Source organism: Zootoca vivipara, chromosome 6 (genome assembly GCF_963506605.1).
Source record: "Zootoca vivipara chromosome 6, rZooViv1.1, whole genome shotgun sequence".
NCBI lineage: Eukaryota > Metazoa > Chordata > Lepidosauria > Squamata > Lacertidae > Zootoca > Zootoca vivipara.
In genome coordinates this window covers 22,541,018-22,558,935 of record NC_083281.1, presented here as the reverse complement: position 1 = coordinate 22,558,935, position 17,918 = coordinate 22,541,018, and the positions used below count along the sequence as shown (strand labels likewise).

Sequence of the window (17,918 nt, the reverse complement as noted above, 5' to 3'; positions counted from 1 at the left end):
GTTGGTCCTAAACTATTTCACAGGGATCTCATTAGCTTTATTGGGGGGGCAGTAGCAGGAGGGAGGAAAACACCCTTAGACTTCTCCACTGAAAACTGGTACAGTCATAATATGGTACAGTCATAATACCTGGCATCTGGCTTTGATGGAGAAGCTTTATCATAATTTGAGGCCAACCAAAGGGCAAGTGAGCTAAAACAGAGGCACTTGCAGACGTGTGGTTTCCATTTCTGACTCTTATTAATTCCACCTCCAAAACATTTAAAGCCCTCTGTTCCATACATTGGCTTTGGGGGGGGGGGTTGGCTCTGTGAATTAACATGAATGGCTGCTGTTTTTATTGCTCCGTATTATCTATACTGGCTTTATACCCTCTCTCCCCATATCTTACTCCACAGGAAAAACGATGTGATATCTCTTTTTGTTCAACTGTAGTTTATTTATTTCTTCCTTTTTTTCAACTGTACAACTTCACTGGAAAACCAATAATATGCATTTATTTTTTAAAAAAAGATGATGATATATCTATATATATAAAGTCCAAGTTGTCCCTGCGTCCAAGCTGTCCCGTGTGTCCCTGGGTCACTGCGCATGTGCCCCAGGGATACAGGGATCTATATATATAAAGTCCAAGTTGTCCCTGCGTCCAAGCTGTCCCGTGTGTCCCTGGGTCACTGCGCATGTGCCCCAGGGATACAGGGATTGGACAGCAGAGACAACCGACAACCGCCGCTCCGCCAACCCCTCTGCCTACCGTTTCCCTGCCTGGGCAGTAGCGGCAACCTGAGGTGAAGGTGGAAGATGGGTCAATGTGGCGGCAGCCTCCAGCAGCAGCGCTGCCCCCGCCTTCCTTAGAGACCCGCGAGCAAGCGAGGGAGGAGGAGCAGGAAGCAGTGGCTGAGGAGGCGCCAGCCCGGACAAGCCCCATGCGGAGGAGTCGGCACGGAGGGGGCAGCTGCGGCTGCTGAGTTAGGCTGAGAACCCAGGACACTCTCATGCGGCGCCGGAGGCTGTGCTAACGGGCCGCTCCCAGCGCCGGCCTCCACGGGCGCCTAGAGGATCCCCACCCCCGCCGCCACCCCGGCTTCGACCCCGTGACAGCCATGTGTGGCCCCGGAGCCACCTTCCTCACCAGCCTCCGTTGTTCTGGTGAAGGAAGGAGGAGGAGGAGGCGGCGGTGGTAACAGCAGCAGCGGGAGCAGCCCGGCCCGAGCGTCTCTCACCATCCCTGGCCTCTGCCCGTCCTGAGCTCCTCACCCTCAGGGGGCCGGGTTCTCTCAACGCGCGCTCTCTCTCTCTCTCAACTCTCTCACACACACAACGCGCTCAACGCGCGTGCTCACTCTCAGCGCTCTCTCTCTCTCTCTCACTCTCTCTCACACACACACACACCGCTCTCAACGCGCGCGCTCTCTCTCTCTCAGGGCTCTCTCTCTCATAGAGGCGGGGAGCCGCCGTCGTTCCCCTCACTCTCCAGGAGGGCATGCGGCAGAGCCAATGGTCCCAGGAGCCGCATTCAGTGTCTTCTCCACCCCCTACTGTAGTCGCGGACAGAAGTATTTCCGATGGGGAAGTTTTAACTGCTCCTACATGCTGCTGATTGCTTGAGGTGGTTTAGATGCAGTGGGGCAATTTCGGAGATCTCAGCCTGTCGAGTCGTTCTGGTGCTTTTAAGATCGAGGGCTGAGATCTGACAAAGTCAGGCTCAAAATAGACCCACTGGCATCAATGGAACGAGGCAGGCCTGCAGATTTCAACAATCCTATATAATAATAGATGCTCTAGCGCCCGTTATTGAACGGGCTGAAATACACTAGTATTGCATTAATTTCCCACTTTTCCTTCATGGTAGCATCCGGATTTAATCTTCATGACAACCCTGTGATGTAGGTTAGGCCAGGGGCATATCCAAGGGGGGAAGGGAGGCAGCTGCCCCTCGCCCTAGAACAAGTAAAAGAGTAGAAATACTTAACTACCAGACCAATCATGTTGGTCCTGCCCCCCCCCCCAGCAAAAATCCTGGCTACGCTCTTGGGGTTAGGCTGACTGACTGACTGGCCCAAGGCTGAGTCTTCATGTCACAGTCTGTTTCATGTTGCTCTTCTGTTAGGGCTTATCCACACTTCACCTTGTCCTGGGGGCAGGGGAAAACTGCTCTTTAGTGCTCGATCGGTGCAAACAGCAATTCGGGTTTGTTTGCTTCAGTTGAGAACTAAAGAGCAGGTTTTCCTTGGAAAAGGAGTGGGGCAAATGGAAAACCACTCAGACCTGTACTTTAGAGGCACAGATCAAGTGGAAGTGTAGATGACCCCTTAGAAATAGACTTGTGTCTTAAAAACGCAGAGTTGGGGTTCCTTTGTGCGCAAACAGACTGCAAACACCAACTAAATGGTAACATAAGGTAGATCTCCGTTCATCCCCTGGCTTCCTAGCTGCACTCCCATCCACGGTCCTGAGGCCAATCTAGACACCTTTATTCAACCCATCGACACTTCCAGGGATGCTGTTTTCATTGAATTACACAACGATGATGCGGGGGGCCACACGTAGTTCTCTGCATCTCCACCGTCTCCTGCAGTGCCTGGATCTGAAGTTGAAGCTTTGCGACTTCTTGCTCAAACCCTTCCTTCTGAAGGCACTTCTGCTCCTAGGAAGTGGCAAGGATGAAGATGGAAGTCAGCCCCAGTTCCTCACAAAGCAGGTGGAATGAATAAAAGGACAAAGGGCTGTCTAGAGTGCCCATGTGTGTTATGCTATAGAGAGGATAGTCCTCTGTTTAAAGGCTGCCCAGTGCAAATCCATTGGGAAGATAAAGAACCCTAAGAAGGGAGAGCAGAGGCTCATCAGCAACACCTGGGCTGAAGGGCTGGGTGATATCTGGTTTTCGACATTGCGAGGTATCCCCAGATAAACACTGGGATATAGTGATATATCATGATGTCTGAAACATGGAACTATATAATGGAAGGGTGAAGTTTAGGCAAAAGAGTGGTCATGGAGATTAGCAGGTATACCTGAAGGAGAGTCTCCACCCCCATCGTTCAGCCCGGACACTGAGGTCCAGCTCCGAGGGCCTTCTGGCGGTTCCCTCACAGTGAGAAGCGAGGTTACAGGGAAACAGGCAGAGGGCCTTCTCGGTAGTGGCACCCGCCCTGTGGAATACCCTCCCATCAGATGTCAAGGAAATAAACAACTATCTGACTTTTAGAAGATGTCTGAAGGCAGCCCTGTTTAGGGAAGTTTTTAATATTTGATGTTTTATCACTAATAATAATAATAATCCGTTGGGAGCCACACAGAGTGGCTGGGGAAACTCAGCCAGATGCGCGGGGTAATAATAATAATAATAATAATAATAATAATAATAATAATAATAATAATAACTATTATTATTTGTTATGTGCTATGTGCTCACTGGAGCAAGATGTATTGTATTTCTACTGCAGTTGTTATTTCTAAACGTGGTGCTGTCCGTGTAAATTAACATATGGAAATCTTATGCAAGTGGCGTCATCAGAGTTCAAGGGCACATTCTAGTCAGGCAAAAACCCTCAAGGGGGGGAATGCAATGCAGGGTCCGTAACAGGTAGGAAGGGAGGAGAGGAATTTAGGGATTTAAATAATAGTAATGTTATCAGTGGTGTGTCCTTTGTTTCTCAATTTGATCCTTTTACATGGTTTGGTATGTATTGTGGCATTTTATGCATTGTGACCTGCAGTTATTTTTATTGGTCATAGTTTAGTAATTTTTTTATTGTAATTGCCAATTATTATTTGCTGATATTTTGAGAGTTGATTTCATTGTGTACTATTACATTCTACTAGATTACTGGATATTGCTTCATTTGATATAAGCCATTCCATTTTAAAGATATGTTGTATTGGATCAGATTATTACAAGGCCCGTGTTCTTTTTTGTATGTTTTGTTGCTGTAAACCGCCTTGTGCATAGTAATATAGAAAGGTGGTATACAAATTAAATGTGAAATGAAAAAAAAATGTAGCTACAGAGGCCTGAGGTGATTCCAAAGAGCCTGAGAGCCTTGGGGGCCACACCTGTCCCCCAAGGCCTAAGTCTCCCCACCGCTGGTGTAGATGACCAAGGCTGCCCATAGAGGGCGCTGTTCGATTACCTCAAGCTTCCTGTTCATCATCATCTCATGCTCAGCCTGCATCTTCTTCCTGTCTTCTTCCATCTTGGCCACTAACTGTGCTTCATGCTGCTTATAACTCCGCTCTTTCTCCTGGGCCATCTTGATGGCCTCCTCTTTCCTTTGTTCCTGCAGCTTAGCTTCTCGTGCAGAAGCCTCGGCCCGGGCTCGCTCCGCTGCACAGAAAGAGACAAGCAGTGAGTTCATGCCGGTATTTTTTTTTAATTTCCAAAAGAAGCTGCAGATTTATTCCAGTCTACCTCCAGTCACCATCTACTGGGAGGACTCCAGAGGAGATGTCATGAATCTGCCCTGCAGGGGCACCCCACATTCATTACATGGGGATAGGAAATAACACAGCTCTTCTTCTGTAGATTCTCTTATCTTTTTCTGGTGTGTGTGGGGGGGGGGGCAGAAAAGAACTGACGATAAACCAGAAAGGCATGAGAGGGGGATGTTTTCTTCGTGACCACCTGCAGAGATCTCATAAAAAGGCTGTGAGCAAAAAGTGGCGATTCCACATTAAATGGCCAGTGTGGAAGCAGCCTAAGTGTCTGTGAGTCGTAACAAGCTGTCCCTGAACAGATTCACCTTCAAGCTCCTTTTCTTTTTCTGTGAGGGTCCGGTCAGCCTGCAGAATGGACTGTGCTGCTGCCTCCTTGGATTTCAAGAATTCTTCCAGGGCCTTGGAAGCCTGAGAAAGAGTGGAGTCATTTGTTTGTTTCTATTCAACTCCCCCCCCCCTACACATCCCACACTCTCCCCAAATTTACTCCAAAGGATCAGAGGGACCCCTAGATTTAGGGGGGATGCAGGGGAAGGAGATGGGGGTCATTGAGACCCACTGTGCTATCAATAATCCTTGCACAAATGGGATCTTACATTATCACTTTGTTGGATACAGCCCTGTGTACATATCTGGCATTATATAACTAATAATAACATTCTGAGGCTGCTAAAGGGGGAGTTATTTTTCTCAGGGGTATCCTTCTGGCCCTTGCCCCCCCCCCAATTGCTCTCCCACTGAGTCTGACTCACCATGATCCCTTTCCCAGGCAGTAGGTGATACTGTTCCAATTTTTCCTTCTGGTCATCCAGGAACTTCAGGTAACCACCAGCCACAGAGTAGCTCCCCTTGCTGAACTTCTCCTCCAGGTCCTGGAATAGCTCCAGGAGCACCGCCTGGCAACGATCTGACGACGCCTGCTCATTGCGAGAACACAACTCGGAAAGTTTGGATTGCAGCCGTTCCTGGGGTTGGGCAAGAAACAGATAGCGTCAGATGGGAACAGATGCTCAGCAGTAGAGGATGGTCCTATATTCCCCATTCCAGAGAGTCTGGAAACTCTAAGCATCCTAAAAACAAGGACAAATCTGTTGGCACGGTTCACTCTTTTCCCAGGCGGAAGGCCAAAGGAAAAGGAAAACAATGGGATCACTAGAGTCAAAAGATTCATTGTGTCTCCAGGAAAGCACAAACTTTCATTGGGCCACCCCTCCCAGCAATGTCAACAAAGGAGAGCAGGATGTAACTCAAACATGCAATGTAAGATTAGCTTATTTGGAGTAAGAGGCTGGAGGTCCCCTAATTCAACCTTCTTGTCCATTTGTGTATAAAACCAGGTGGGCTAGTGCAAAAAGCACATTTGGGAACCCAGGGGGGTGACCGAGGTGCCCTTGATGTGAGAAGTGGTTTTAGCCACAGATCAACAACTGGGAACCCCAGAACCAAATCTGGTTGTCATCAGTTGGCTTCCCATTTGCCAACTGAGAGGGAGAAGAAATGCATAGAAGAACTAGCGGACTTGGATAACAGGACTGCTGCTAGTCCACTTTGCCTGAAGAAGAGATCAGCTGGTCCACAAACCTCTGTTCCACTCCAAAAAATGGTACTCCCACTATTAGTTGCTTACTCGAAACACCTCCCTGGGAACCGGATCAACTTCTTGTCCCTGCACAATGGGGCTAATGGGGTCAACTCCCTCCCCTTCCTAAGCGTACTGCTGCCTGTGCGGATTGCTCTGTGTTTAACCTTCTCTCTTCTTGTCTGCCCTCTCCCTCTGCCTGCACTTCTTCCCTGAGAGCCGATGTATTCATGGCACATGCCAAGAATCCAGGTGTCATTCCTCGACATCCTGGCCAGTCAGTCCCTGAACTAGGGCAAGAATCAACCTGCTACCCTCTGTGGAAAAGGAAAGAAACACTTTTGAGTCTCAAACGTTCCATCCAACAACAAATCTTCAGTTTTCCCAGTATAGGAATGGCCACTTGCTTGAGTGGGGAAGCTCAGAAAGAGCAGGGCAAAAGGTGTGTGGATAAGGCCTCAAATAAGAGGACCTGCTGCAAGTCTACTTTGCCTGAAAAAGGAGGCCCGTCTACTACCCTCTGTCCTCACCTCAAACTGGTCCTCCCACAGTTAGTTCCTCATTCTAAGCACCTCCCTTGGCAACAGGGTCACTTTTTCATCCCAACAAAACCAAGTGGCTGCCAGATGTTCCGTGTTCCTAGGGGCATCTTAGCTCAACTCAACTAGCTCCAATGGCATCCAATCAATGGCCAACACAACCTTGCTAAGGAGCTGGATCTCATCCCTTGACATCTTGGCTACTCAGTCTCTGAACTAGGACAGGAATGAATACATTGCCCCATTGAAAGGAACCTCCCATTTCTGAGTAGCCAATTTTCCATCCAACACAAAATCCTTCTAGTTTTCCCCATATCAGATATAGAGAGCCCCATATCTCATGCCCACCAGTGAGTTAATCCCCATACCCCAAGTTCTTTCTGATAGTCGTGATCGTCATCCTTGAAGGCCCGAGCCAAGAACACTTTAATGGCCTCCTTCTCATATTGGGCGTGCACTTTCAGCAGCTCCTCAATAGTCTCGGTGGGCAGCTTCAACTGTTTCTCTATCTCCGCTTCATAGTGTGTAATGGCATCGTGCACTGCAGCTGTGTTCTCAATCTGCGCCAAGGCTACCACCGCGTTCTCTATGCAGGGTATGGACCCACTGGAGATTGTATCCACGTAGGTCACCACCAGGTGACCCAGCACTGCAAAGGGAGGGAAGAAAGCCAGTTTATTTATTTTAGCTAGCTAGTTGGATTTCTATGGTGACACATGCTGTATTCCTATTTCAATTATATTAAGTTGTGGGTATCTGCCAGGGGTTACCACTTGCGCAATGGGACTTTCCCCTCTCTCCTGTGAAGCATTACGACGATTCCTTTTCTCCCTCTGGACTCCGTCTGTGTTACTTAAGTGACTTGGTTAACACATCCATTTTTTCTGGTCCCTTCCCTTCTACTCACATGTCCCGGTCACCAGGTGTCCTCCTTGGATCATTTTGGGCTGAGCGCTCTCATATATGTGCTGGCGGAAACGGTGTGCTTGCACCACAAAGTTGGGGCTTAGCATCTTTTCAGACAGGTCGTCCAGTTCCGATAAGTCATGGCTTCTGGCTGGGCAGTCAAAGACAAAGCACTTGCGGCTGGGGAAGTATTGACGGATGCATTTCTTGGCAAGATCCAGCTTCTCAGGTTGTCCTGGAGAGGGAGAATTGCAAGAAAATTCAAAGCCATCAGTCTACCGGTACCTGGGCTGCTGCATTCCATCTTTGCTCCAGACGTCATGCCTGCCTCAGCTCAAATTCAGCTGGCCAAGAGGTGCAATCCTTCATGTCAACTCTACCATTTTGGAATGCACATTTGTCATGGCTTCTGTGAAAACACCCCTATGCCAAAATCTTCCCACCTGCAGAAAGCTGATGAACCAGGGAGGAAAATTCTAGCTCATCCTGTTTTCCTGTTCGTTTTGCCAGCGGATTCTGTCAAGGATAATAATAACTATCTGACTTTTAGAAGATATATGAAGGCAGCCCTGTTTAGGGAAGTTATTAATGTTTGGTGTTTTACTGTGTTTTTAATATTTTGTTTGGAGCTGCCTAGAGTGGCTGGGGAAATAATACTAATACTTATTATTATTATTATTATTACCTCCAGAAATCTAGCAGAATACAGAGGAGGTTTAGCACTCAATTCCACGTTAATTGCTTCCAGAAACAAACATCTGTTTGCAACCCCATTAACCCAGAAAATTGTGGAGTAAAATGACAGAATTGGGGGCCATACAGTTCTTGCCTGCCAGCAGGGCTCTTTTGGGGTTCTTCTGTTCAAAGGCCCCATTTCACAGAAAGACTCTCCCATTTTTCATCATGTCTATAGAATTTCGACTTCCCACTGACGCAGATGTTATAAAAAGCTAACAAGAATGTCATTCAGGGATGGGGGAATCTCAGGCCTGTGGGCCAAAAACAGCCCTGCAGGTCTCTCTGGGTGGCCCTCAGGACTCCCCAGTCCATACCCCTTCTCTTCAGGGAAGAAGAAGAAGAAGAAGAAGAAGAAGAAGAAGAAGAAGAAGAAGAAGAAGAAGAAGAAGAAGAAGAAGAAGAAGAAGAAGAAGAGTTTGGATTTGATATCCCGCTTTATCACTACCCTAAGGAGTCTCAAAGCGGCTAACATTCTCCTTTCCTTTTCTCCCCCACAACAGACACCCTGTGAGGTGAGTGGGGCTGAGAGACTTCAGAGAAGTGTGACTAGCCCAAGGTCACCCAGCAGCTGCATGTGGAGGAGCGGAGACGCGAACCCGGTTCCCCAGATTACGAGTCTACCGCTTACCCACTACACCACACTGGCTCTCAATGGCTCTGCCTTGCAGCCTCCTTGAGAGCTTTTGCCCAGCTGAACTGTGTCCCTGACCTCCAATAAGGCTTTTTGCTTGTGTGGGTGGAAAATATGACAACCTGCCGTACTAAGGTCAATTCTACAGATGCCCTGTGGCCCCCATAAGTTTGCTCAGAAGGGAATGCGGCCCCTTGAATTATAAAGGTTCCCCACCCCTGATAGAGTCAGTCCTTGCCACAGCCTCAAATCGGTGACGCAAGACCCAACCCTATGCCTGGGTGGGATCCCATCAGCCCCCTTTGCCGTACCTTTCTTCCTCCTCAAGGCATTCTCCAGATATTTGTCAGAAGAGATAGGGCTTCCGTTCAGCTTCAGCTGTAGCGTGAAATCACGCACAGCCCAAACGAAGGCTGGAAAGAACCTGAGAAATTCGTCACTGTTTTCCTCCTCTCCATCCTCAGAGGTCTTTGTGGTTGTGGCTTTTACCTTGATTCGCTTAGTCAGCTCTGTCACATACCTGGGATTACACTAAGGAATTTATGGAGATGACTCTTGTAGCCTAGTGAGGCAACAATCTCTCAAGTGACCCTTAAATAACTTAAATAACACAAGAGTCCAGAGAGAAAGGTGGTGCTGTAGGCTTGCGGGCGCCATCTAGTATCCTGCAAAGAATTGCATGGGGGATATCCCATAATGTTCATGGAGATACCACACAAACCAAAGTCCCTGCCCCATCTACTCTGGCTGCAAATCAGGGAGCTGGAGGTGAAATGGAGTTTGCATGGAAGGATACTGCTGTTTTTCCAAGGCAAACTGGTCGATGGTACCCATGCTGTTGTAGACCAAGGTGCTGCTAAGCAGAATGGACAAGGCAAAGATCCACGCGTCGTTCTCGATGTTGCTCTGTAGGGAGGGATAGGAATAATTGGCACGAAACCCTCACACACTGGGCTTCCACCTGTTTTATTTATTTGCATCTGACGCCATTTCTAGACCGCTCAATTGCGGCAAAGCCTGTAAGCAGTTTGCAATAAATTTGTTTAAAAAAAATCAATAAAAAAGCTGAAAACATTGGAAAACATAGAATAGCCAACAAAGGTCTGTATAGTTAAAGCTATGGTTTTCCCAGTAGTGATGTATGGAAGTGAGAGCTGGACCATAAAGAAGGCTGATCGCCGAAGAATTGATGCTTTTGAATTATGGTGCTGGAGGAGACTCTTGAGAGTCCCATGGACTGCAAGAAGATCAAACCTATCCATTCTGAAGGAAATCAGCCCTGAGTGCTCACTGGAAGGACAGATCCTGAAGCTGAGGCTCCAATACTTTGGCCACCTCATGAGAAGAGAAGACTCCCTGGAAAAGATCCTGATGTTGGGGAAAATTGAGGGCACTAGGAGAAGAGGATGAGATGGTTGGACAGTGTTCTCGAAGCTACGAACATGAGTTTGACCAAACTGCGGGAGGCAGTGGAAGACAGGAGTGCCTGGTGTGCTCTGGTCCATGGGGTCACGAAGAGTCGGACATGACTAAACGACTAAACAACAACAAAGAGTTGGAAGGTACCCCAGGGGTCATCTAGTCCAACCCCCGGCAATGCAATTTTTTAATTTAAGAAAATCTACAGTAAGAGAGATTAAAAGCATATCAACATATTTGCTAGGTTTACCTTAAAAAGTTTTAATTTCTTTCAGGAAATTGTACAATGATGGTGCCTTCCCGAGTTGTTGCACTCACTAGAGTTAGGGACACTGCTTTGGTGGGTATTTTCTGTTCCCACTGCCTCACACTGTGGTGACTTTCAAGAGCTCTGGGGCTGGTCTTAGTCTAGTTTTCCTGTTGTGCATAAGGACTTTGTAGAAAACCGTCTAAGGCAAATGATTTATAATGAGTTGGAAAAAATGTTTAAAATAACTTTTGTTAAAAAACCAGCAACTTTTTTATTAGGAATTCTAGGTCCAGATATACCAATGGAGAGGAAAAGACTGTTTATGTATGCTATGGCAGCTGCACGGATGTTATTATCCTAAAGATGGAAGGAAGATAAAGTACCTACAAGAGAAGAATGGCTGACAAAAATGATGGACTATGTGGAAATGGCAAAAATGACCAGGAAGATCAGAGTTCAAGAGGATAATAAATTTGATAAAGAATGGGGGAAATTTATAAGTTACTTAAAATAACACTGCAAACAATTAAAAACATTGGCAGGATTTTAAAAAAAAAACCCACTTGCAATGTAACGAGAACTATGGTGAGAACTGAGGTTAAAGAAAATATGGAGAACATTATATGATGCAGTTGGAAAAGAATAACTATGGAAACCATGGAAGGGTGAAGGGAATTCCAAGGATTCAGAGAATCCTATATGTATATGATTATGATTTATGTGTGACGCTAATTGTTAAAGCTAAAAATGAATAAAAAATTATTATTTTAAAAAAGGAAACTCTCCAAAGCATCAACTCCCTGCTTCCAAATGTTTGCACATCGCCCAGCCAATCCATGTCCAAAAGCTTTGGGAGTGCTCCAGATAAGCCCAGCTCTTAGGACTGCCAGCTCAGGAGCATCCCAGACCCTGAGATTTCAAGGTCAAAACCTGAGACCTAGTATACCTGAAGGAGCGTCTCCACCCCCATCATTCTGCCCGGACACTGAGGTCTAGTGCCGAGGGCCTTCTGGCAGTTCCCTTGCTGGGGGAAGCGAAGTTACAGAGAACCAGGCAGAGGGCTTTCTCAGTAGTGGCACCCACCCTGTGGAATGCCCTCCCACCAGATGTCAAAGAGGAACAACAACTACCAGACGTTTAGGAGACATATGAAGGCAGCCCTGTTTAGGGAAACTTTTAATATTTAATAGATTATTGTATTTTAATGTTCTGTTGGAAGCCGCCCAGAGTGCCTGGGGAAACCCAGCCAGATGGGTGGGTTATAAATAATAAATGATGTTGTTGATGATGATGATGATGTCATGGGGATCTTAATAAGTGTGACACATTTCTCCCCACAACAACCCTGTGAGGTATATTAGGCTGAAAGGCAGTGACTGACCCAAGGCCACCCAGCAAGCTTTGTGGCTGAGTGGGGATTCGAACCCTGGCCTCCCAAGTCTCAGCCCAACATCCTAACCCCTGCATCACACTGGTTCCAGCCCTGACCTCCAGGTTACCTTCTCCACATCATCCAGTCCTTCCATGTCCAAAAGCACCAAGGTGTGGTCAGGATTTTCAGGGTGAGGAAGGCACCACATCCAGATACCCATGGTCTCTGCTTGTATGGTGGCACCCAGAGAGAAGCCTGTAGGGTACAAAGTGGAAAGAGATCAGGTTTGAGGGGATCACCTGTGTGTTTGTTGTGGGCGGAGGCGCTGTTTTCCAACTCTCAATAGTACTCACTCCAATTCTTAAAATGAAGGGCTTCCACCTTTTGCAAACAGATTCTTCCTGCAGACTCACCTTTCTTCTTTCCTGCCAACTTGTTCATGAGGTAGGACTTGCCAGTGCGGTACAGTCCCACAATGGCCACCACCACCACTGGCTGTTGGATGCTCTGCAAGATCTTCAGGGCTTCCTGGTTGACCCGCAGCTGTTCATTGGGGTTGTTCTCGATCAGGCACATTGGCCCTTCCATGTTCACCGACGGAGGCCGCGGAGAGCCCATGAGAGGGACGGATCAGGACGAAGAACCTCCTGGGAGAAAAAGTAAAGTACTGCACTATCCAGTTCTGCTCTCACTATATTGCTGGTGAAAAGAAAAACCCAGGTACTTCTCTCTCTTATTGAAATAATTTTTATCTGATTTTACAAGTGTAGAGTTATAACAATACAAGATAGATAAATGGACCCCTGACCGTTACGTTCATTCATGGACGACTCTGGGATTGCGGCGCTCATCTCGCTTTACTGGCCGAGGGAGCCAGTGTACAGCTTCCGGGTCATGTGGCCAGCATGACTAAGCAGCTTCTGGCAAACCAGAGCAGCACACGGAAACGCCGTTTACCTTCCCGCCGGAATGGTACCGATTTATCTACTTGCACTTTGACGTGCTTTCGAACTGCTAGGTTGGCAGGAGCAGGGACAGAGCAATGGGAGCTCACCCCGTCGCGGGGATTCGAACCGCCGACCTTCTGATCGGCAAGCCCAAGGCTCCGTGGTTTTGACCACAGCGCCACCCGTGTCCCTAACAATACAAGATACATATCCATATCTAGAGATTTCTCTGAATCTCCAGACTTCCCACCATCCTTTCCATGGGTCCTATTGTCAACTTTTTTGACTGCATATTATTTCATAATCCATATTTTGTATCTTTCAATACTTTCCATGATATTTGCTACATGACAAGTGTTATTAGAATCCTGCTAATGTTTTCATCTGCTTACAGTGGTCTCCTAAATAAATTATGCATTTTTGTCTTCTTAGTTCCTGAGCTTTCCAGTCAGTTTTGCCATTTTGGCATAGTCCAATAGCTTAGTTTGTCATTCCTCCCTGGTAGGGACTTTGTCTTCTTTCTATTTCCGAGCTAGCAACATCTGTGGGGTAGTCGTCGCATACATAAAACCCCTGGTACTTCTTGGCAAGTTGGCTGAACCCAGATAGTGGCTTCTTCGTTTAAAAACAAACATAAAAACTAAACAAACAACCCTCAAGTGGTAAGTCAAACATAAGCCAAGGTTTGTTCTCAGCTTGTTTTTGATCTGGTGCTCATGGTTTGTTTGAAACAAACAAACCATAGTATAGTTTTATCACTTGGTTAGTTAGTTACATTTCTTTGCCATCTCTTCATCTGAGAATCACAGGGGAGGTTTCAATGTAAAAACACAAAAACACCTAATGTAGTAAGCCACATGGATGGCATGCATGGGAGAGGAGCTGTGCAGAGAACTGGATAGTGGGTGGGGACCCAGGGGACACATTTATGATTAAGCCATGGTTTATAACAAACAGTAGCTTTTTGTGATGTGCAAACGAGGGCACTGGGCTTTTACTGTGGAATAGCTATACTATGTTTGTTTACATTTTACAAAGTTATCTCAACAATGTCATGAACAACACATCCCCCCCTCTTGTTTTCCCTGTTCATCTTCTACGTCCTATGCTCCCCCACCCACCCCAAGTTCAGAAAATCTGGCTTTTTAAAAACTCAGCAGAATAGCTGCTCCGTTTTCCTAAGAGTAGATGTCGTATTTCACTACTATTCTGCACATCAACAAAGGTTTCAGGTGTTCCATGGTATCAGGACCCTAGAAAGTACAGATACTGAATTGCGAAGAGGGCTTATGCAGATGTACCTTCTCAAACATATGCACCTCTTTTGCAGACATCCAAGTTTGATGCACAAACAGATAGCCTGGCCCCTTTTATTTCTGCACTGCTAAAGGGTATTCGTAAAAGCATTATGAAACTCACTGTCCGCTTTGCTTTCAAGCTGTTTCTGGAAATGCTCTTTTTTCAGCTTCCTCCTCTCTTTTTTTTTTACCAGAACTCCCTTGTTTTTAAAAGAATTTCCTCTTTTGAAATCAAGAGCTGGACTTTCCCCGCAACTGTTTAGATAGTTCATAGAATCTTAGAGTTGGAAAGGACCCCAAGTTAATGGATTTGATAGCACTGTGGTCAGTGTTCCTGGTCAGTTATAGGGCACAGTACCAAACAGGACTATGACCAAGGTCACCTCCCCTTTAGTTGGTTCTGTGTCCAGCTGTTCCAAGCCACAGTTGTTTGCAGCGTCTGAAACTTTGCCTCTTTGTAGCCCAAACATGCACAGCTGATGAATCTGAGCAGAGTGTAAGGGTTGGGTTCACATTTGGGTTGTGCACGCCACATATATTTAAAGCAAACCTCCCCCCAAAGAATCCTGGGAATTGTAGTTTGTAAAAGGTGCTGAAATTGTAGATCTGTGAGGCATAAACCACAGCTCCCAGGATTCTTAGGGGGCGGGAATGTGCTTTCTCTGTATGGTGTGCAGATCCATTGCAAGCAATGAGATTGTCCCATTTACCTGATGGGTCTACTCTAAGTCTAACTAAGTGTGCATGCACACGAAAGCTCATACCTATGACAAACTTAGTTGGTCTCTAAGGTGCTACTGGAAGGAATTTTTTTTATTTTTTGTTTCGACTATGTCAGACCAACACGGCTACCTACCTGTAATAAGTCTGGATCCACTGCTTAATTGCTTGAAGATCAACTTCCAGAGAAATCTCTAGTCCCACAAGTGAAAACTGCAACAAAACGCTGTGCAGTGTGCTCTATAGTGCTAGCCAGCCACTTGTGCCCTTTTCCAGGATAGCTCCATTCCATCCTACCCTCTCTAGTTTGAATTATCTCTGTATTCTCTGCCTACTTGAATTTCTGAATTTCTCTCTAGTTTGAATTATCTCTGTATTCTCTGCCTATTTGAATTATCTCTGTATTTTCTGCCTACTGAGCAAGGCAAGCTCAGGGACAAGCAATTAATTGGCTGTCATCGGCTGAGGCACGAGTAAGGGAAAATGAGAACCATTCTTTGAAAAGCCTGCCTGTGGCTTCTTCAGACTCTTTTCTGTAAGATCTGAGGAACTAATTTATTATTATCATTATCATTATCATTATCATTATCATTATCATTATTAAAAAGGTCAGAAACATCCAAGCAGATCCCAGAGTATGTATGTGTGTACAATGACAACGAAAATCCAATATATCGTAACAGTGAGAACGACACAACCATTAAAGCAAGCAAGCAAGCAAACCGCAGACAAATGCAGCACCGGTCCTTCCATCAGACAGAGTGAGGCAGCTGCCTCAGGTGGCAGATTTTAGGGGGACTGCAGATTGCTGCAGAAATGAAAATAATCAAATTTAAGACTGGAAGAAAGAGAAGCTGAGAGAGCTAAAATTGGTGGCTGCTTCCATCCCTAGCTGCCAGTATCCTTCCACTCACCCAAGCAGTCCCTTCCCTGCTCTGAGAAGTCTGGCCTCCGAAGCTTATGCCTGTCTCTCTCAAGCCAACAGGAGGGACAGGAGGAAGGAGAATGGTACTTACAGAGTTAATTTGCTGGGAGCAGCAGCTGATGCTCTGGGTTGCTGCTGAGTCTCACTGCCTGTGGACAGAGCTTCTGCCAAAGGCAAGAGGTTGCTGTGGTTCTTCTCTTCCTGGAGCCATGCACACCTCTTCTCCTTTCACTGAACTTCGCCTGGTTTTTTATGGCGGTGCGGTGGATGCTTCCTGGATTTCCCTGCTGACCCTGGGGATTTCCTTGCCTGAAATCTTCCTTCTTTCAGCATTGCATGAGAAATGTCTACTTCTAGTTTCACTTTTTCCTTTCAAGGAAACTGCCTTTGTCCTTTGAACAAACAACTCTTGCAGCCTTGGAAGCAGAGGGTGGGTGATTAGGAGAAGTGGGATTATTGCTCTGCAGGCAACAGGCTTGAGTTGTGTAATTCGCTCACTCCCGGCTCATGAATCCTCCTCAGTAACTGTAATTCGGGTTGTTTCTTCTGCTTCAAGGCTCTGTTTGCGACAAAAGCCTGCAGAAGAGACATGGCTCAATTTCCAAGGTGGTGGTGGTGGTGGTGGTGAGCCATAGAATCAAAGAATCATAGAATTGTGGAGTTGGAGGGGGCACCAAGGCTCATCTAGTCCAACCCCCTGCAATGCAGGAATACTTCCCACAATCTTTGAACCACCAAACTTCTAGTTCACAACCAGATGTTGTGTGTTAGACTGGGGGAAGTCTAACACAATGTAGCATCAGGCACTAAAAACTTCCCTGAACAGGGTTGCTTACAGATGCCTTTTAAAAGTCACCTAATTATTTATCTTTTTGACATCTGCTGGGAGGGTTTCCACTACCGAGAAGGCCCTCTGCCTGGTTCCCTGTAACCTCACTTCTCACAGTGAGGGAACTGCCAGAAGGCTCTCGGAGCTGGACCTCTGTGTCCGGGCAGAACGATGGGGGTGGAGACTCTCCTTCAGGTATACAGTGTGAAAGCCATTTAGGGCTTTAAAGGTCAGCACCAACACTCTGAATTGTGTTTGGAAATGTACTGGGAGCCAATGTAGATATTTTAGGACTGGTGTTCTATACTCCCAGAGGTTGCTAAAAGAAGCAAGGATTTTGAGAAGCTGCAAAACAATTTATCCCAACTGGACAAACGGACAGCAAAATGGCAAATGTGATGCAATGTAAGCAAATGCAACATGATCAAGTGTCCCTATGAGGAAATATTATGTTTGAGTCTTTGTAGCTTAGAAAAAAAGACAAGTAACACCTGACCCCACCCCAGTTACCATTCCCCTTTACTTCCTAATGTAACACTAATGTCTCACAACAAATGAAACTGATCTGTAGAAAACACAGCTTGAAAAAAGAGACATTGCACATACTTTTGTAAACCAAGAATTTTTAATAAAAAAAAATTTCAAATAAAAAAACCCCAATAAAAAGGCAAGTAAGTGGAAACACTATAAAGTAAGGCTACCATACATCCCAATTTTCCTGGATATTACTGGGATTTCAAAGGCAGAATCGACGTCCGGGGGGAGGGGGATTTGTCCTAGATGTTAGACAAGTCCATCAAAAAATCAGTCCTTGGGGTCTTCCTAAAAAAAAAAGCTCTACAACTCTCAGGGCGTCCTGGTTTTTACTTTTTGAAATACACCAACCCTACTATAAAGGTGTAGAAAAGTATGCATAATTTATACACTTTATAATGTCCCCACTAGTGTGTGCATAATTTCTCCTTTTCTCATAACACTAGAACTCAGAGGCACCCACTGAAGCTGAATATTGGAAGATTCAGCGCAGCTCGTAGTTGAGCTATGGAACTCGCTCCAACAAGAGGTAGCGATGGCCACCAACTTGGATAGTTCTAAAAGAGGACTGGACAAATTTATGGCTTCTGAACACCGGTTGCTGGAAACCACAGGAGGGGAGAATGCTGTTGTGCTCAAGTCCTGCTTGTGGGCTTCTCAAAGTCATCTGCTGGGCCACAGTGAGACCAGAATATTGGGCTACGTGGGCCATTAGTCTGTTCCAACAGGGCTTGTCCCAGGAGCAGCCAGATCCTGTGCATCACAAGAATAGATTCAGCTGGATTCACCATGCA

The 17,918-nt window shown here is 46.3% G+C and overlaps 1 protein-coding gene across 3 annotated transcripts; it reads right to left on the bottom strand.

Moving 5' to 3' along the window:
- Window positions 1–233: 233 nt before the first annotated feature.
- On the bottom strand, window positions 234–16,114 carry LOC118087597 (guanylate-binding protein 1-like). Of its 3 annotated transcripts, none has more exons than XM_035120396.2 (11): window positions 15,751–15,805; window positions 12,285–12,518; window positions 11,999–12,126; window positions 9,627–9,736; window positions 9,142–9,350; window positions 7,463–7,696; window positions 6,924–7,204; window positions 5,190–5,402; window positions 4,743–4,845; window positions 4,134–4,327; window positions 234–2,647 (listed from the first exon to the last, which is right to left on the bottom strand). In XM_035120396.2, exons 2-11 carry the CDS (start codon window positions 12,487–12,489, stop codon window positions 2,510–2,512), a joined length of 1,815 nt encoding a protein of 604 aa, XP_034976287.2. In that variant the 5' UTR covers window positions 12,490–12,518; window positions 15,751–15,805; the 3' UTR covers window positions 234–2,509. The 3 variants fall into 3 exon arrangements, with proteins under 3 accessions (XP_034976287.2, XP_034976286.2, XP_034976285.2); XM_035120395.2 differs by lacking the exon at window positions 15,751–15,805 and adding an exon at window positions 14,238–15,737; XM_035120394.2 differs by lacking the exon at window positions 15,751–15,805 and adding an exon at window positions 15,853–16,114 and having other exon boundaries at window positions 235–2,647.
- Window positions 16,115–17,918: the final 1,804 nt, after the last annotated feature.